This window comes from Xenopus laevis, chromosome 1L (assembly GCF_017654675.1).
Source record: "Xenopus laevis strain J_2021 chromosome 1L, Xenopus_laevis_v10.1, whole genome shotgun sequence".
Lineage (NCBI taxonomy): Eukaryota > Metazoa > Chordata > Amphibia > Anura > Pipidae > Xenopus > Xenopus laevis.
The window spans coordinates 196,355,537-196,377,600 of NC_054371.1; the positions used below are offsets into that span (position 1 = coordinate 196,355,537).

Consider the following 22,064-nt stretch of genomic DNA (forward strand, 5'->3'; position numbering starts at 1 on the left):
AATTAAATTATTGCAAAAATGCCTGGGGCTATGCATTCATAGCAGATGTATCAGTATGGGATCAAAGTTATAGGAGCCTTTGTACAATGATAAGTGATTTGGGACTAATGCTTATTTCATATCTTGAATCGTCCTGGAACTACAGTAGTGTAACTCTGGTGGCAATATTTTTACTTATCTTCACCTCATTGTGAACTCAGAAATAAATTAATACATTAAAAAAAAACACCAACAAAAGTGGCTTGAACCCTCATACACTGAAAACTCTAGAGGAAATCCTGTTTATACTTTGCCAATAATGCATCAACCAGGAAGAAGCTATTTTGATCTAAAATTAGAAATCCTAAGAATTACTTATTTTAAGAGCTCCTAGATTTATATCTGAATACTGAACATTCTATATAAATATATAATGGTTTGCAAAGTATTATTATACTGTAAATAATCAAATAAATCAGTACACACTATTTTTATATAAAATAATCAATGTAAGGTGTTGGATATAAACTGAGGGGGATAATGGTTCTTCCTGCTCAAAAACCTAGGATCATAGCCTTTATTGTCTTTATCTGTCATCAATTCTGTCACTTTATTTACCCTGAAGCTAAGTCTTTTGATATAACCTTGTCTTTCTGTTCTGATTCGCCCTTACATTTAACGCTTAGTCTCAAAAAAATCAGTGTGTGCTCTGTATTGAAAGCATTTAAATGTCCTGCATTCTGTACCCTCTAATTGCTTTTAAATGTAAGAGTAATGTTTACTCAAAGCTCTAATTATTTTTTCAGATGTCAATGAATGTGAGGCCGAGCCTTGCAAGAATGGAGGCATATGCACAGATCTTGTTGCCAACTACTCATGTGAATGCCCTGGGGAATACATGGGAAGGAATTGCCAATACAGTGAGTACAGTGTTCCTTTTTATATTAGTGTGTGTGTAAAGCATCCCCCCAAAGATTTTGTACTATAGTTTTTTTAATACCCCTTGAAAGTCTTCAAGTACCAGTGGAATGCTTGTAGTGGAAAACAGCAGTACAACAATATGTTGAGGGACAACTATTGCCCATGTATTATGTCAGTGCTGTCCAAGTGAAATTCAATCAGTTCACTGTATCACTTAGACCAGTTGTCCCCACCCAGTGGCTCTGGAGCAACATGTTGCTCACCAACCCCTTAGATGCTGCTCTCAGTGGCTTTAATACTCATTGAAGTCCAGATAGGGGAATTGGGTAGAGGCTCTGGCCTAGCCACTCGCCAGTGAAATAGTCAAAAATAAATGGAAAGCCAATACCTTGTCTGCTACAAACGGGTGAATCCCAAACTTTATTCCATGGTACTCACAACACTTCAATGTTCAAACGTTTCCGGACCACATGGCTCTTCCTCAGTGGCTCAGTGGCTTAAAAGCAGATGTTTATTTTTGAATTCTTGACTTGGAGGCAAGTTTTGGTTAAATAAAAAACAGATGTACGGTGAAACAGAGCCTCCCATAGGCTGTCAGTTCACAGAGGGGCATCCAAATACCCAATCTTAGCCCTTATTTGGTATCCTCCAGGAAGATTTTTATGCTTATGAGGCTCCCCAACTCTGTTTACATTTGAATGTGGCCCATGGGTATAAACAAAAGTTGGGTGCCCCTGCCTTGGACAATCTGGTAGGTATTTACTGTATAATGGTGCATCAAGATGCAGTAGTTCCATGTCCCTTGCAAACGTGGCAAACCAACTCAAACACTCAACCAATTAAATTAGTTTGCATGTATTTGCTTTTGTGCTAACGCATCAAAATTAGTATTCATGTATATTTTTCCATTATGTTATAATGAATGGAAAGTTTACCTGTGTTAGGTTCGATGTATTTAGCTGAATGGTGCTTCCCTTCTTCTGAATGGCTATCTCCCTGCAGCTAATCATAGTCCTAACTTCATGCTTGTGAGACCTATAATCCATGCCTGGAGACTTTACAAGGGTTCCACTGACTGTTTTGCATTATATTATAATTTCTACATAATTTGGCCCATGAACATGTTCTATATAGGATACCTGACCCACTATATATATACTCTGCCATCCAATTTTATATATATACATTTTACATTTATTATCATTTATATCCAGCCTGTGCCTTTAACCACACAAATAACATCAAAAAAAAAATACAATTACAGTTATGAAAAGAAAATTATTCTGAAGTCTTCAGATCATTAATGAACAAGTCATTCGTCAGTTCTTAGGAATTATACTTTCAAAACATGAACATTTGCAGAAGGTGATTTATTTTGTAAAAAGCCTGTTACGTTCTTTGAATACAAGCTGTATCAATCATGCAAGAGTGGCATCTGCTTAAATTACTTGCAAACTGCTCTGCATATCAAACATAGAATAAAGCCCCAATCTCATCTGCAAATCAGTGTTATTTCCATCGAGGGGTCAAACCAAATCCCACTTCTCTGTTTCTGTTGCTGTATTAATCATGTTTATCCTTCAGAGCTTACATTTTAATCCATAGTTTTTAGTAATAATTGTTTATAATTGTATAGTTAATTGGACTTCAACTCTGAAAACAAAGGCGAAAGAAAGAAGCCCTTTTTTTTTATTTATTCAGCTTCCATTTAAGGACACCAGCAGGAGTTCTGGCAGATAGTGAAAAGCAGAGACGCATGAGTAGGATGATGCAGCTAAAGGTTACATCTTTAATATGAAAAGCAAATATTACTTCTAAAGATGCTGTGTTCTGACCATTTTTACCCTTTATTGCGTGATGATGGTTCAATTATTATTCATATGTTGTTTTTTATGCTTCTGATTTTTTGTTTGTGGTTAAATGATGAACATGCATAGGGCTAAACTGTTACAATCTTTAAAGTCTTGGAAAAGTTTGCACATACACAGTGGATGGGAAAATGATCTACACAGTACAGGTATGGGACCTGTTATCCAGAATGCTCGGGACCTGGGGTTTTCCGGATAACGGATCTTTCCGTAATTTGGGTCTTCATGCCTTAAGTCTACTAGAAATTAATTTAAACATTAAATAAACCCAATAGGCTGGTTTTGCTTCTAATAAAGATGTATTATATCTTAGTTGGGATCAAGTACAAGCTACTGTTTTAGTACTACAGAGAAAAAGGAAATCTTTTTTAAAAATTTGGATTATTTGGATAAAATGGAGTCTATGGGAGACAGCCATTCCGTAATTCGGAGCTTTCTGGATATCGGGTCTCCAGATAAGGGATCCTATACCTGTACCTGATTTCCTACCATACCTTCTTAAAGCATTGTAATTGAATTGTACCTTCACCTTCAATTTACACTTCTGATTGGTAATTTACTGTCTCTACAATCTGAAGAATGAATTTGAGAGAGACTAAATAGGAAGACTACAAGTATAGGATCTATTATCCATAATGCTCGGGACCTGGGGGTTTTCAGATAATGGGCCAGATTAATTTCAGTGAGAAAAACGTTCATCAAGGAAAAAGTCATGGCCAAGATTCAATTGTAGATCCAATTCAGTTGAGAAAAATCTCATCTGAAAACTCTATTGAAGTCTATGGGGAAAAACTGGAACTGAAGTAGGAGAAAAATATTTTCTACTTAAATTGAATTTCGTCATTGAATTGAATCTGGCCCAATGGAACCTTCCTAAATTTGAATACCCATACTATAAGTCTGCTAAAAAGTATTTAAAATGTATTAAACACTAAGAGAATTGTTTTGCCACCAATATGGATTCATGCAGCTTAGTTACCATCAAGTACAACGTACTGGGAAATGGCCATCTCGATATTTGGAGCTTTCTGGGAAATTGGTTTTCAAATAAGGGATCCCAAACCTGTAGTTATAAAAAAGTACTATTTCATATCTTCACTGCACATTCATGGAGGCATCGTACATTATACTGAAAATTAATTTCGAACATCTACTTAGACAAGATGTTCCTGGGGTTGTCAAATAAGGGATGTGCTATTTGTTAGCCCCAGGAAGACTAGGTACTCTGCAGTAGATTGTGTTAGGAAATGCGCTAGTAACTTTGTGCTTTCAAAACTTGCCTCCAAACAATGAATTTAAAATTGAACACCTGCTTTGAAGCCACTGGGAGCAAGGTCAAAGTGGATGAGAGCAACAGGGTTGGGGATTGCATGTCTACTATGGTCTATAGGAGACTAAGTAAAGACTTCTACTGCTTCTGTAGATATTAGTGAGACCCAAGTGAAGCTTATGTTGAACATGAACATATCTATAGTAGGAGGTTTATTCATGGCAAAAGTGGTAATGCCATTTTCATAGGCAGTGATAGTGGCTACTAGTATCATTTCTAGCAGGTGCCTTCAGTGTTTTCAAAAAAACAGGAAACTTTCCAGGTTCATGCAAATAAAAACATTAAGTTTATTCTTCTGAAACCGTAACAGACAGATCCAATGGCAGACAGATCCAATGGCAGTCCAAATACAGTATCTAGGGTATGTGCCCCTAGATAAAATAAAAGTTTTTGCACAAAATCTTATGACTTTTTTTCTGCTCTCCAAGTTGCACCAGCATTTCCCAAAAAAATATGCCTTCCATGGTTTTTCCAGTCACTGTGCCACACTATGCTGTAAGATCATCCAATATCCTTATTTACAAAGATGTAGAATTAAATATTTTGCCAAAAAAATCCAGTTGCTTGCATTGCACCTCTATATCATTGAGCCTATGATTAAGTGTTTGTAACACGAAACACGTAAGGCCGAGGACACGAGAAATCTTTTTACTTTGCGTCAACTATTTGATGGAAGATTGCCTTCATTTGAGTGCCTGATCCACACTTATTTTCATCTCTATATCATTGGTATATCCAAAATGGTATATGTCCTTGCTTATGAAGAATATACCTGTAATTGGCATTCTAAGAATTTAAGCAGTATCATTTGAGCCAACTGATGGAATCCAGTTATAGTACCATGGAACTTTTTTTAAAGCCTCATTGTTTCGGAAAATGTAAACAATATGGTGTTTCTGTCCAGTTACCAACTGCAGTATGTTGTTTAATTGCCATTCAGAGATGCACTGTTGAAACAAGTGGGTTTGCAGGAGTGCTGTAGGTTTTAATACACATGTACATGTACATTAGCCATGTATTTGATTTTAGGTACAACAATAGCATCTGTAAAATAAAGCTTGTGACACATTGTAATTGCATCTAGACCTTTTGCAATTCAGCTGTATTCTAATTCTAATGACCAAGGTTGGTTATTTAGACGAAACATTGATTGCTACCTGCTGATTATTGTTATGGATTACTACAGTTTACAGGTTGACTAGGTTTATCTGGAAACCCATTTTCCAGAAAGCTCCAAATTAAGGGAAGGCCATCTCCCATAGACTTCATTCTATCCAAATAACTGAATTTTTTTTAAATGAATTCCTTTTTCTTTGTAATAAGAAAACATTACCTTGTACTTGATTCAAACTAAGAAATTGGTAATCCTTATTGGAGGCAAAAGAATCATATTGGGTTTATTTAAAGTTTAAATTATTTTTGATTACGGAGATCCAAATTACAGAAATATACATTCTTCTTCTTCTTCATAAAGGTCCCATACCTGTACAGACTTTGTATCTGTTATTACATTATACCCTAATATTTCAGCATATTCTTTTAAGAAGTAGTTACTTTGCAGCTGACAGCAGTGACCAGCAATGACTTTTATTTGGTGAAAATGTATTATTGCAGTAACTTTTATGATTTTCATTTTCATAAAAGGAATTCTTATTTTTTTTAGTACACATGCCTAAACAGTTGGAAAGGACCATTTTAATAATGGCTAGTGCCGGTCAGTATCATGTCTATCATAAAAAACTGTGTAATGCCAAGCTTAATAATCCTTTCCACATGTTAGCAGGATCCTTTTCCATGTGGCACTCCCTTTTTTCAGCTCATCAAAATATTTTGTGCTGCCAACTCCATTCAGCAGCAAACACAGAAGGGAGACGCATTATTAGTCATTCTAAAATCAGCTTGGTTAAATCAGTCACTTCAGATAAAGATTTAGCATTTGTCTCCTCAGGGATCCATTAATAAAAAATAATCCGGATGAGATAGAAGAGTTCTGTTAAAATTAGCGTTCTGGACATATTAACTGCAGGGGAATAAGCCCTATAAAAGCAGTCATAAAACGTTGCAAATCATAGTTTGGAATGCCATTAAATAAACTACCAGCTGGAAGAAGTGACAGATCAGAGAATCCCATTAATTATGGAATACCCATTAGCATGTGTTCTTTTTTTTACCTGTTAAATTGATGAATGTAGCATTTTATTGTTCTCGGTTGCTAACACCATTCCTTTGGCAGGGATACATTCCCTCAAGCTGTCCCTTTTGTTTAGCTGAAATTGTTCCCCAAGGAGCAGGTCTGCAAGTCACTTTTATATCAAATAGCAAGTGTCACGCACAGTTTTTTCACTTTTAGTAAAGTTTAAAATACTTGAAACTGTGAGTATATATATATATATATATATATATATATATATATATATATATATATATTTACTGTATATATATATCCAGTATCTTGTTATCTAGAAGGGTCTGAATTAGGGAAGGGCCATCTCCCATAGACTCCATTTAATACAAAAAATCCAATTTTTTAAAAATGATTTCCTTCTTTCTCTGTAATAATAACACAATACATTTTATGTGATACAAACTAAGATATAATCAATCCTTTTTGGAAGCAAAACCTATTGGGTTTATATGATATTCTAGTAGACTTAAGGTGCGATGATCCAAATTATGGAAGATCTGTTATCCAGAAAAACCCAGGTCCCAATCAATCTGGATAACAGGTCCCATACCTGTATTAGTAATTGTTTAAGTAGCGATAGTAGTGGTTGTGGGTGGTAATGGTGTTACTCCTTTACCCCTAATGTTTTTCACTTTCATTTAGCAGGTGCTGATGGGACTGAGGGGCAGACGTAGATTTCATGCCTCTCTTTGATTACAATATAACATTGTCATTCTTGGATAAGGCATGAGCTGAATCCTGACCTTAGTCTTGAGCTTATATGGTTGAATGCTTGGTTAAATGATCAAGTTGCTAGTTTTGGAATAAACTGGTCAATCATTGTAAACTGTTTATGGTAAAAATAATTGGATAACATGGGACAGACTATTGCTGCATTAAATCATTGGTCATCAAAAACAGCAGAATTGACTGATTCATGTGGGGCCAGGTTAAGTGAATACAATTGGTAAACAGCTACTTTGTACCTCCTTTTGAAATGGGTCACATTATCCTAGTGAGAATTGTTTTTCTGTTTTCAAGCCAAATAGGTTTTTATAAAGTAGTCCAAAGTGCTGTTTTGGATGGACTGGCCACCACAAACACTAGATCTCAACCCTATGGAGCTCTTGTAAGAAGAGCTTAATCAGAAGGTCAGACAAAAATGTTGTTGTGTCACACACAACTTCTCTTTATTTTATTGTTTTTGTTGTGTGCTTTCTATATTTGTCCTTCACCTCTCCCTGTAGTGCAGGAAGCTGCTGTGACCCTTAATCCCCCTCACCTCTTTAAAGGAATTGTTCAGTGCAAAAATAAAAACTGGGTAAATAGATAGCCTGTGCAAAATAAAAAAATGTTTCTAATATAGTTAGTTAGCCAAAAATGTAATGTATAAAGGCTGGAGTGACTGGATGTCTAACATAATAGCGAGAACACTACTTTGAAGCTCTCTTGGTTTCCACTGATTGGTTACCCTGGTTACCAGTCAGTAACCAATCAGTGATTTGAGGGGGGCACATGGGTCATAACTGCTGCTTTTGAATCTGAGCTGAATGCTGAGGATCAATTGCAAACTCACTGAACAGTTATGTCCTATGTGGCCCGCATTAAAGTCACTGACTAACTCAAAGTTAGAGAGCTGCAAAGCAGGAAGTATTGTTCTGTTCTGTTAGACATCCAGTCACTCCAGCCTTTATACATTACATATTTGGCTAACTAACTATATTAGAAACATTTTTTATTTTGCACCGGCTATCTTTTTACACGGTTTTTATGTATGGAAGGTTTTCATAATTTTTGGAATAAACTTCAGCAATATCTACATACTTGTGTCAGTCAGGTTGAGTTCAACTGTCTGCGGAGATCTGATAATAACAGTGAGTTGTGTCCTGTAAGGTCCTGGCCCAGATCTAAGTAGACAAAAAGGAATACCAATAGCCCCAATAGTGTAATATGTTTTTACAAGGAGTAATGGTAGAGTAAACAAGTTAATACTCACAAACCAGGGTTACCGATAGGCAACCACTGTATAGGCAGGTGGGGGGATTATCCTGACCCCACTCAGGAATAAAACGTTGCTCTCTGTAGAAGAAGAAAACGGGGATGATACCCCTCCACTCGGGGTGCACTCGATATGGTAGTAAGACAAAACAGAGGCGCCAAAAAGGATAAAAATAGCTAAAAGCACTTAAAAACCCAATGGTTAATTCAGAGGAGGTAGTAATGAACTTACCTCCTCCAAGCAGACACCAACGAAAGTGGTAATTTTCAATAATAGTTTATTCACAAAACAGTATTGCAACGCGTTTCGCAGGCATTTCCTGCTTCATCAGGCTATATGGAACGGGAACAAAAACAACTAAAAAAACACAGAGACAGGCAAATTTGTAAAATATTATTGTATACAGCTGTTCGGATATTGGGAAAGTGTGGATACTAAGTGATGCCCTTGGGCCAAGTATATGGGGGAGAGGGGAAACAAGGGGAGGAGAAATAGTTCACAGCATGGGGAAACAAGTGCTGATGGACATGGGGGATAGGCTACTAGTATATATTATCTAAGGGAACTATCGCTAAGGACAGTGGGTTGAAACAGAACAAATGCCCTAGAAGCCTTTCACACTTATAGGAATAGTGTTCGGCTTAAGTGCGTTTAGCACTTAGTAGCCAGTTTGGGAAGGTGGCTGTAAAAGGAAAGGGTTCATTTTGTATACTTACCTGTGGTAAGATGTAGTCTGCGTAGTCTCAGTCTTGATTGCAGGTCCCAAGCGGCAGCTGTGAAGAAAGGAAGTTGATTGGTCAAAAGAAGACCAATCAACAAGAGGACAGAAGGGGTATAAAAGAATGCTCGCAGCAAGCTTACCTGTCAGTCGGTGAGGATTGTGGAAGGAAGAACATCGCCATCATGTTCGCCAGATTTTGTTAGATATATATTGTAATATTAATGTTGGAGGAAAATTACATTTTGTTGTGAAATTGGTTTCCTGCCCAGAAGAATTAAAAGGCAGAACTTTTTTGAGATAGGTAGCCCAATGAAGGAATTAGGTTGGCTAAATTAAAGTATACTTATAAAACATGGTATTTTATATGAATTGGTTTGTCAATAAATATGCTGCGGCCATTTTCCAACAAAATAAGTTGTAAAGTGTGTTATTGGTTATGGGTTATTTTCTTTAATGCAGGATACCGTTCCCATGTCAAAAGGTGTAGGTTGCAATTTTCCCTGACTATCTTCTATAACAGAAAACAGGAATGCCAAAGTTCTGCGGAGCTGGAATTGCTGTAAATGGAGAATTGTTTGGTAATTGATTTAACAGCTATTAGACAATTCTTTTTCTTCCGCATGCAACTTTTTTTTTTATCTCCAAATGCATTAAAGTCATTGGGCGTTTTTTTATTGTGGCAATTTTTTTGTCGCTGCAAACTTTTTGCGCCATATTCACTGAAAAATTTGCAGATGGCAAAATGCAGAGTTTTGCAGCGAATCCATGCCTGACGAACAAATTTGCCAATAACTGTTTATGAGTCTGTTGAATATCTAGGATACTATCTGCATTATGTATAGGTTTCTTTATTTGTACTTGTAGATAGAGATGTCGCGAACTGTTCGCCGGCGAACTTGTTCGCGCGAACATCGGGTGTTCGCGCTCGCCGGAAGTTCGCGAACGTCGCGCGACGTTCGCCATTTTGGGTTCGCCATTGTTGGCGCTTTTTTTTGCCCTCTCACCCCAGACCAGCAGGTACATGGCAGCCAATCAGGAAGCTCTCCCCTGGACCACTCCCCTTCCCTATAAAAACCGAAGCCCTGCAGCGTTTTTTCACTCTGCCTGTGTGTGCTGAAGAGATAGTGTAGGGAGAGAGCTGCTGCCTGTTAGTGATTTCAGGGACAGTTGAAAGTTTGCTGGCTAGTAATCGTTTTGATACTGCTCTGTTATTGGAGGGACAGAAGTCTGCAGGGGTTTGAGGGACATTTAAGCTTAGGTAGCTTTGCTGGCTAGTAATCTACCTTCTACTGCAGTGCTCTGTATGTAGCTGCAGTGGGCAGCTGTCCTGCTTCTGATCTCATCTGCTGACTGCTGCAATAACAGTAGTCCTTGTAAGGACTGCTTTTATTTATTTTTTTGTTGTTTTACTACTACTACTACTACTACTATAAGAGCCCAGTGCTATTAGTCTAGCAGTGTTGGGGAGTGGGACTGGTGTGCTAATCTGCTGCTCCTAGTAGTTCAGCAGCACCAACTTTAATTTTTTTTTTTTAATATTCATTTTTTTTTTATTTTACTTTTTTTTATTTTACTACCGCTGTAGTAGTGTATAAGTTGACCTTTTAGGCATTATTTGCCCTGTAGGCATTATTTGCACACTGTTTTCTTCAACCCGCCATCTAGCTGTGTGACCTTGTTCACATTCTGTCTAAATATCCATAATATTACCGTCTCCAGAAAAAACACCGGAGTGACTTTTTTCAAGCAGCCATAATATATTTTACGTAATCCGTATCCACCGCTGTAGTAGTGTATACGTTGACCTTGTAGGCATTATTTGCACACTGTTTTCTTCAACCCGCCATCTAGCTGTGTGACCTTGTTCACATTCTGTCTAAATATCCATAATATTACCGTCTCCAGAAAAAACACCGGAGTGACTTTTTTCAAGCAGCCATAATATATTTTACGTAATCCGTATCCACCGCTGTAGTAGTGTATACGTTGACCTTGTAGGCATTATTTGCACACTGTTTTCTTCAACCCGCCATCTAGCTGTGTGACCTTGTTCACATTCCAATACAGAGCAGTATCAAGCAGATTACTAGCCAGCAAACTTACTATCATCTGTCCCTGAAATCACTAACAGCTCTCCCCCTACACTATCTCTTCCAAGCACACACAGGCAGATTTTTCAGATACATTTTTGCCCTTGATCCCCCTCTGGCATGCCACTGTCCAGGTCGTTGCACCCTTTAAACAACTTTAAAATCATTTTTCTGGCCAGAAATGTCTTTTCTAGATGTTAAAGTTCGCCTTCCCATTGAAGTCTATGGGGTTCGCGAACCGCTCGCGTTTTTGCGCAAGTTCGCGAATATGTTCGCGAACTTTTTTTCCGACGTTCGCTACATCCCTACTTGTAGATGCCAATTTTTTTTGTACAGATATAACGCCTTCTTAATATGTGTTGGATTTTCCTGCTAAATAATTTATAAAGCTTATGTTTATAGTATGTGTTAATTATTTTGTTTATTTAAAGTGCATTGAATGTCTGTTAAAATGCTAAATCCTAACTAACAGCCAGCCAGTTTGTATATCGCTAGCCTTTTCTTTCTATAGCATCTACTAGTACTAGAGACATGTCTCAAAGTATCTATCTTTTAGACCTGGTGCAGGTATTATGTTCCTTATCTAGAAATCCAGAATGCAGATAAACTCATCAATGACATTCCCCACAGTTTCCTGTGTTCCGTTTCCTTTAATTTGCAGCTTCTCTGTGATGTTAATTAACTCAATATATATCCAAAATAATGGCACAATAACAATTGCTTTGAGTTTTTTACATTTTAAATGCATTTTTGTCACGAAGGTCCATATTTAATTCAATGAGAAAAAGTTATCTTATGGTTTATGATGTGAAAGCTCATGGATGAGATTCAATATGAGAAGAAAAACGTTTCTCCTAGTCCAGTTCCAGTTTTTCCCCGTAGACTTCAATATTGTTTTCACAAGATAAACTGTGAGACTGAATTGAATTGCATCTCAAATTGAATGTTGTCTATAATTTTTCAAGTGATAAACCTTTTTTTCTTGAGATCAATATAAACTCAAGCTATGTGCTTTAAGCTGCAGCTATTGTATATTACTGTGCATTATACATCTTATGCTGTGGCTACAAGACAGTTGCTTTCCATTTGCTCACTGGTATTTGTAAAGGACAGAAGAACAAACGCCCACCTTATGAAAAACCACGATCATATGTTTTTCTTCCTACTCAAATCAACATGAATAATCATCGCAGTTTTACTCCCACAATTGTCCATGCTGTGTTGCTGGTAGACATGCATTTCATTATTCTTATTACACGTAGATCTGCCATTATTCAAGTTTATATTGTTGTTTTGCAATCTTATCTAAAATATCATGGAAGGATATCTTAAGTTAGCATTTAGCATTATACTATACAATATTATAATAATTAAAATGTTGTGTTTATAGTTGTTTAAAATCAGTGGAACTACAATTTAGTTCATGGAGAAGCAATGCAAATATGCTGCCCAATCAATCTTGCCATGTATTGCAAATATTTTGCTAGGATTAAATGTGTGTTCATTTATTTATTATTTATTTAGAAGACCCCTTGCCTGAATGCCAATAGGATGAGAAAATTATTAGGTTGTACAGCAAATTTCCTAAAACACTATTTGCTTAGGTTTTCCAGTTAAGACTGTGCCCACCTGATCAATTGAGTTTGAATTTTTTTAAAAAAAATCATTATTTCTTTAACTAGTGGGGTAAAGTTGCTATGATTTTATGGGACCTCGATGATCTGATAAGGGTCTTTTGCAAACAAAAATAAACCCAAAAATTACAGGTATCTTGAAAACTATGACACCTACTTCAATTTTTATTCAATTTGGACACGTGCACTAAAATAAGGTATGGCTTGCTGGGACCCCTAACTAGGATCCTCTACAAACCAATAGGGTGTGGAAATGATAGTTAAAAATACCCTCATTTCTTAATAACTATCACTGGGATGATAATTATGTTTACAGGCATCATTTACAAGCTAACCCTATAAAAATAAAAGAACGTCATCTCCTTTGAGGTCCAAGCTGGTAGTGTGCAACTATCTACCTAATAATAATGAAAGTGCTTTGGAATTTAGAGCATGTTCTGTAGAATACAGAGAAATTGCTGCCATTTATAAGAAAATGCTACTTTCCAGCTTGATAAATATAAGCTGCAGACAAATGAGCATTTCATAACCAACTCACCTATAATAAATCTAATTATATAATAATTACTGAATGATCATCTCTGTGGAGTTCTGCTAATGTCACCTACCAACACAGTAATGTCTTGCGAGGATTGTTTCATTAACAATAGTTATAGTAGAAATAAACCAGCAGCATCTTACGGACATGGATAAGCAATTATGAAAAGGCTACAATGTGGAACACCATTACCATTGTCTATTCATGAAGCAATTCCTTATAAATTTACAGCACATTATTCAATATAAATATCCATGCAACAATCCACACAGAATGACTTAATCATAGGCTAGCCAAGGACACCAAAGCCATACCAGTACACCTTTAATTAGTACTCCACAAATTCACTAATATGCGGATTTTACTGAATGTTACCTCTTTCGCCAGACTTGCCTTCACCAGCTCAGACCAGGCAACGTGCACTGGAGTGCATAGATCTTCAATCTTCTGTTACTTACATCATATTCTTTAGTGGAAAAAGCATCAAATTCAAAAAGCACGGGTGTCTTTTCCTTTTTTTAGAGTGATAGCCTGCAAAAGTTCTTAAATTTTTTTTGGGGTAACTGGTTTCCCCCATACATTTTCTAACATATGGAACAGTAACTATACAGTGGGCTCATGTGTAGGGCATTATAACAACTCTAATGTCTTTATTAAGGTTCCCTGGACATGTGTAATTAACAGTGGAAATGTAATGTATTTGCTGCAACATATAACATAAAGACGTCCATTCAACTTTAAATTTCCTGCATATGCAAATTAACCTGAGCGCAAGACCTCTAGCGCTTCTTCATCAGCATTCAGCACCCACGATGAAACGCTGCATTTTAGTGAATAAGCGGGAATTTTCACCTGGCGAAGTGTAGCGATGGGTGCAAAGTGGTCGCTGGCGACTTTTGGCCTGTTGGTGAATCTGCCCCATAGATTCATAGCTATCCCAATGCACAAAGACAACACAAACATAAATAGTTATTCCAAAGACCATGAAAATCTATGAGGAAAAATGAAAGCTGCAACATTTAAGAAGGTGATGAAATAATTAGATCAGCGGAAATCTAAATAAACTTGGATATTAATATTGCAAGTATTTCTGTACATATAGCTTTTCACACAGTTCCTGCAGCATGCTGTGTTACAAGGAATGCAACATATGTCCAAGTCTTTCTAATTAGATGGCAAATATGGCACATCACTATTTTGAGCTTTAAAAAAAGCTCAAAGAGACAAAATGCAGTATATATGCTCTCCATTGCTAGAGACTGTACCTGCTAAATGAGATCATAGACATAGTGATATGGTGATGGGAGCCAGAAACGCCTCTTGCTTCACCTAAGATCCACTTGACTGGCTATTGAACAAACTAATGACGACAGACATATCTCTGCTAGTTACTACTACTGCACTTCGACTCCTGTAGGCTCTCATTAAAGTTGCAACTTTCTACACTAATAACATAGTGGTGGTGGTGGAAGTAGACTGTGAGTTTTATTCAAGCCTTTATCATCATTATTATTCATATATTCTGCCCAAATGTACAATAAAAGGTGTGTACATCAGACATATAAATGGCACAAATGACACAAAATCACAAACATTTTACATATTACATACTGACCAATAAATACTGAGCCCTATTCATTACAGCTTACAGAACCTTAAAAACCTTCTCTGTGACTAGCCTCTAAACATCCACCGTGAAGAAAATATGTCACAGATAAAAATATATGATTTATGTATTTATTAGAATTGAGCCAATTATAGAACAAAGTATGCACTTAAAATGTTTTGTAGGCCACCCGTTATGGGAATTCTTGCATTGCCAAACTGACAAGAATTTTGTTTAGCCTCTCTGTTCCAACATGCGCTATAATAGGGACAAAGCTCTAAATGCAAACTATGTTTGTTCTTTGTATCTACTGTTTATAAATTGCCAATTGTATCTACTGTCTATAAATTGCCAATTTTAAAGCAGTGCTCCTATCTCTAAGACTGGCGACGTAAGCACAGGTTTATATACCCCAACCACAAATAGGGGATAAAGACACTGATTTATTTAGTAAATATATACAAGGACAGTGATGCCAAGCAATTTCCCAGGCATTTTTTGAATATATGTCAGGGCTTCATGTCATGTAACTGAGAGCTGTTTCTTACTGTTAATTATTACACTGAAATCTAATCAATCCAGCTACTGAAAATTAATTGATAAGGTAGAAAAGGTTGGTAAACCTAAAGCAATCTCCACACCACATGGATCTCTTCTAGAAAAACAGCACTTCCAATCATCAATTCGATTTAAACAGTCACCTGCAAGTTAGAAAACAAAAGCAACAGTAATTTGTTGCTATGGGCAACCTCTCCGGAGATATTTATCTCCAATGTTAGTAAATGTGCCCTTAATACTGAAAAGAAAGAGAAAGCTTACACTGATAAATGAATACTTCTGATTAGAGATGTCGCGAACTGTTCGCCGGCGAACTTGTTCGCGCGAACATCGGGTGTTCGCGCTCGCCGGAAGTTCGCGAACGTCGCGCGACGTTCGCCATTTTGGGTTCGCCATTGTTGGCGCTTTTTTTTGCCCTCTCACCCCAGACCAGCAGGTACATGGCAGCCAATCAGGAAGCTCTCCCCTGGACCACTCCCCTTCCCTATAAAAACCGAAGCCCTGCAGCGTTTTTTCACTCTGCCTGTGTGTGCTGAAGAGATAGTGTAGGGAGAGAGCTGCTGCCTGTTAGTGATTTCAGGGACAGTTGAAAGTTTGCTGGCTAGTAATCGTTTTGATACTGCTCTGTTATTGGAGGGACAGAAGTCTGCAGGGGTTTGAGGGACATTTAAGCTTAGGTAGCTTTGCTGGCTAGTAATCTACCTTCTACTGCAGTGCTCTGTATGTAGCTGCAGTGGGCAGCTGTCCTGCTTCTGATCTCATCTGCTGACTGCTGCAATAACAGTAGTCCTTGTAAGGACTGCTTTTATTTATTTTTTGTTGTTTTACTACTACTACTACTACTACTACTATAAGAGCCCAGTGCTATTAGTCTAGCAGTGTTGGGGAGTGGGACTGGTGTGCTAATCTGCTGCTCCTAGTAGTTCAGCAGCACCAACTTTAATTTTTTTTTTTAATATTCTTTTTTTTTTATTTTACTTTTTTTTATTTTACTACCGCTGTAGTAGTGTATAAGTTGACCTTTTAGGCATTATTTGCCCTGTAGGCATTATTTGCACACTGTTTTCTTCAACCCGCCATCGAGCTGTGTGACCTTGTTCACATTCTGTCTAAATATCCATAATATTACCGTCTCCAGAAAAAACACCGGAGTCACTTTTTTCAAGCAGCCATAATATATTTTACGTAATCCGTATCGACCGCTGTAGTAGTGTATACGTTGGCCTTGTAGGCATTATTTGCACACTGTTTTCTTCAACCCGCCATCGAGCTGTGTGACCTTGTTCCCATTCTGTCTAAATATCCATAATATTACCGTCTCCAGAAAAAACACCGGAGTCACTTTTTTTCAAATCCCTGCAGACTTCTGTCCCTCCAATACAGAGCAGTATCAAGCAGATTACTAGCCAGCAAACTTACTATCATCTGTCCCTGAAATCACTAACAGCTCTCCCCCTACACTATCTCTTCCAAGCACACACAGGCAGATTTTTCAGATACATTTTTGCCCTTGATCCCCCTCTGGCATGCCACTGTCCAGGTCGTTGCACCCTTTAAACAACTTTAAAATCATTTTTCTGGCCAGAAATGTCTTTTCTAGATGTTAAAGTTCGCCTTCCCATTGAAGTCTATGGGGTTCGCGAACCGTTCGCGAACCGCTCGCATTTTTGCGCAAGTTCGCGAATATGTTCGCGAACTTTTTTTCCGACGTTCGCTACATCCCTACTTCTGATATAAAAAATGAATCCACACCAAAAGGCTCATGTACTTCTACAAGTGAAGTTGCAGTCCCTGCACTTCACCACAGTCAAGTCACTTTCATTAAAAGTACTTATGTCAGAATACTCTCCTTGCACTCCTGTATAGTTGCTGTTGGTGCTGCTCAGTCCTTCTTCCCTTCCTTTCTGATTGAGCGATCCTCCGCCTATTGGGACGGGTGAGCCCTGGAGCAACCACCATCTCTGGACCAGGTGGTAGCTCCAGAGTTCCCTCAGTGTTCTACGTCGATCAGGACTGTTGAATTGGGCTGAAAGAATCAGGAACACGCGTCACTCTCAACAAACACTGGAAATTATGCCAGGCACACTTTTAAGTTGGTGCACCCAATATGTGATGAATTAAATGCAATTAAGGTCAGCACAGCCCCTTTTCAACCACAAGGATATTGGAATTCTTGGACACTGCAATTGCAGATGTGCATGTGCCCTCAAGTCTTAGGCTAATGGCGCACAGGACTTTTCTCTACAAAAATATGAATTTTTCAACTAAGCTAGGCTCTGATACTATTGTAAGAAATCATTGCAAGAGTATACCATAAGATGAATATATTAACTCTTTGGGGCAGATTTACTAAGCTCGAGGGAATAATTCGAATTGAAAAAAATTCGAAATTCGAAGTATTTTTTTGGGTACTTCGACCATCGAATGGGTCAAATTCAATCGAATCGAATGATTCGAACAATTCAAAGTAAAAATCATTTGACTATTCGACCATTTGATAGTCAAAGTACTGTCTCTTTAAAAAATACTTCGACTTCACACTTTAAACCTACTGAGGTTCAATGTTAGCCTATGGGGACCTTCCCCAGCAAGTTTTTTTGATAGAATAAAATCGTTCGATCGATTAAAATCGTTCAGTCTTCGATTCGAATGATTTTTGTTCGATCTCAGTATTTGCGGTAAATCCTTCGAATTTGAATTTGAAGGATTTTTACTTCGAAATTCGAATTCGAGGGTTTTTTAAACGTCGAAATTCGACCCTTGATAAATCTGCCCCTTTATGTTGTTCTCCTACCCCCCTGCCCTCTTTTTTTCCCTTGCAGTCTTTATCTTGAAAATGCACAGGTGTTCACTTTTAGACTGTACTGTTCTTTCTCTAACTGCCAATTCAGTGGCCCAAGCTACCAACGTGTTTACTGTTGTCATTGCTATTTCTATATGTGAAAAAGAAAGTAGATCATTCTCTAAAACATTTACATCATTTTAAAGCACTAGTAATGGCAAAAGTGAAAATGATTCTGATATTTATGACCTGACATAAAATGTATTTTTCTCCTGTACCTGTAAACTGTAATCTTTGAAGTAGACATTCTGCATTTTTTCCTGGAACTTCAGACAATACATATTCATGAATATTCTTCAAAAGCTCAATCAAACAAAAAAAAAAAACTGCTGGTATTTTCACATAGAAATACCATGCTTTCTAGAAAAATGTGCCTCGTTTTCAAAACGCCAGTCTGAGGGAACATTATATTTGTTACAATTCATTCTACTTTATTGTGGCATTTCCTTGATGGCTTGCCTGGCAAACAAGCACATTCTTCTATTTATTTCTGCTTTGATATATTACTATTATTTGGCAAACATTTTTGAAACTGGAGGAACCATGAAAAGTCCCCTCATCCCTAGTATGAAAACATAAAGCTGCTGGGACTTCTTTTTCCTACTGCTCTACTTGCACAGCCCTTGCACAAAAAAAATGTTTCAATGTGTCCTACCCACAGTTTTCCTACCACAGAACAATTGTAAGAACGTGTTACATTTATTCTGTAGACAGTGACCGTTTTGAGACAGCTTACAATCTAGCATTTTTTGAATTATAAAGTATTTTATTCAGCAGTTAAATAGATATGTGGTTTCCCGAATACACTAACCATAATAACATGGAGTTATTAATAGACTGCAAGATAATTTGGGGATGAACAGCATTCTACACAAGAAAAAAGTTTAGCTTAATAATTTTTTCCCATTGTAAATAAATTCTTTTTAAATGTAATATTTATGACAATGTATATCATGTTCAGCAACCATATTAAACATAATACACTGCTACCCCAATATAATGATTTAGAATGTTTTATGGGAATAGTCATTATAACAATTATTCACTTTCACATCACTTTTGCATCCATTCCTTCTAGGAGATCAGGGCCAGAAGAAGCAGAAGAGCTCTAGCCCCCATTTGTGGTGAATACCAATAACAAATATCAGGCTCACCCAACCTGCAGAACATTCTTGTAATGGTGAGCCCCTAGGCCAGGGGTCCCTAATCTTTTTTACCCATGAGCAACATTCAGATGTCAAAAGAGTTGGGGAGCAACACAAACCTGAACAATGTTCAGGAGGTTCTGTTTGGCAGTACAGCTGGATTTTTATTTAACCAAAAATTGCCTCCAAGCCTGGAATTCAAAAATAAGTGCCTTATATGATAGGCCACTGGGAGCAATATCCGAGGGGTGGGGGAGCAACATGTTGTTCATGAGCCACTGGTTGGGGGTCACTGCCCTAGGATTTCCCCTGGCTGATATGATCCTCAATTCCTATGTTATTGAATTGATGATTATATTTTGTAGAAGATAGAACAATAATGTAGTATTGTAGGACGTCCAGCAGAAAAAACCTGTGATGCTCTTACTTGGGTTTGAAGGGTAATAGTGTATGTATTGCAACCAAATGGTTGGCTGAACACCTCTCACCATGATCTAACATTTTTTACTTACCAAAAACAATAAAACTGCCCATATGAAGTTGAATGTATTGTACTGTAAAAAAATCAGGAAATGTTTTAAATTCATTTGGTCAGGTTAAAAATAGAATGTTTTATATATTTATTGTAGAAAAGATTCGGGTCTTCCAACAGGTTATGCATTATTACCTCTTGTACTTTAGGCATGGTATACAGTTTTAGATCTGTTTATTTAGGTGTGACGCTTGTATTCCACCAGACCAGTTTCCTGTCCATTCATATTTATCCTTCTCATTTCATCTTTTATACTATTTTCCATGTTTATCTGACACCTTTCTTATTCCTTTTCCTGCCATTGACCAACCCCAATTTCTTTTGTTCCTCATCTATTCCCACTTTCCTTTTATCATTCACTTCTCATGCTTTCCTCTTTTGCCCTCTTTCAAACGGTTCTGTTCCTCCATTCCCATGAACTGCATATCCCCCTTCTGTATCTCTCCCATCTTTTCTATTTTCCATGTTTATCTGACACCTTTCGTATTGCTTTTCCTGCCATTGGCCAACCCCAGATTTTTTCATTCTTTATCTATTCCCACGTTCCTTCTAGCATTCACTTTTTATGCTCCTCAGTTTCACTCATTCTTGAGTTCCTCTGTTCCCCCATCCCCATGAGCTGCACATCCCCTCTGTGTCTGTCCAATCTTTTCCTATTTCTCTCTGAGCTTTATGTTATCCTCATTGTGTTTCCAGATTATAATATGAGCCAGGATGGTTTAGATAGGTCTAATGATAAAGAGCTAGTGGACACTAAAAATATCCTTCTAAATTGTACTTATTACAGTTAAAAATATGTACTGCTATAATTCCACTCTTTTCTGTGCATTGACCATGGTTCAATAGAAGAAAGGGTCAGCATATGCCCAAAACTGAGTGAATATGAGAATTGCCAAATAATTCAGTAACCAGAATTAGAACAGCACTGTAAAGTGGTTGTAATAAATGATGTTGTTCAGCTAACAATATTGCAGCTCCCACTAATACAAAATGCATAAATGGTTTGTGTCAGGAATGTTCTATGTAATTAAACTTTGGCCCCATATGTCACAATCTGCTTAGGAAAATGAAACAGAAGAAAAAGACTACTTGTATATATAGGAAATATTTTTCTCGAGACTATACTAATATACATTTCAATATACAATATATTTCTTGATGGTGGAATTCCCTGGATCAAACATTTAGCCACAATTGGCTTGTGCTTGCTAAAGTCAGGATGCTGGGGAAGTTTATAAAGGGAAGCCCTACAAACATACATATTAAATTAAATTTACATATATTCACAACTTAATAAGGTTTCATCAAGTGCTCTTCTAAATATGGAAAGCATGTTAGTGAACATATAAAACACACAGAAAGAAGCAACTTTCAGGTCTATGGCAAGTTTTGGTTTGGTACTAATTATGAGGAACGCCAATTATTATAGGAAAGTATTGACCACTTGGTTAAGATCAAAAAAAGAGGCTGGGTTGTTACCTTTTAATTAACTTTTGATGATATAGAGAGTGATATTCTGAGACAATTTGCAATTGGCTTTTATTTTTTATTATTGGTGGTTTTTTTTATTCAGCAGCTCTGCAATTTGAACAATCTGGTTGCGTCCCAATGACCCTAGCAACCATGCATTGATTTGAATAAGAGACTGGAATATGAATGGGAGAGGGGCCTGACTAGAAAGATGAGTAGTAAAAAGTAGAAGTAATAAATGTGTAGCCTTTCAGAGCATTTGTTGTTTAGATGTCGAAAGATTCCAAAGTTCTTTTAGTGCAACTTAAAAAGTAATGTGTTCAATCCCTAGTTTAAGAAGTGGCATTCAACTTGAGTTGGCTTATAATGACTGCTTGTAGCAGTATAATATTTCATCTGCACTGTAATTATGTAAGGTTCTGCATGTAATATTCACGACATAAATTTATATATACATATATCATCATCAGGCTTCTGTTGATTGCTGGGGAGGGAACAGTATAATTAAGTCATCATTCATTTCAGCTGCATATGTTGCTCTTGTATGCACTTAATCTTGATATTATATGATTATAGGCAGCAACTCTGAAAATACAGTAGTGAAGATATAGCAAGCAGAGCTTCATGCAATTAGAGTTTTATTTTATATTTTTTATCAGGCAGATTG

At 37.1% G+C, this 22,064-nt stretch overlaps 1 protein-coding gene across 3 annotated transcripts in view; it reads left to right on the top strand.

The window, feature by feature from the left end:
• The window catches only part of edil3.L (EGF like repeats and discoidin domains 3 L homeolog), a 337,031-nt gene that overhangs the window by 182,992 nt on the left and 131,975 nt on the right, over window positions 1-22,064 (top strand). For all 3 annotated transcript variants that reach the window (NM_001090936.2, XM_018243508.2, XM_041577683.1), the window contains 1 exon segment: window positions 786-899. In NM_001090936.2, coding sequence (NP_001084405.1) covers window positions 786-899 — 114 coding nt within the window.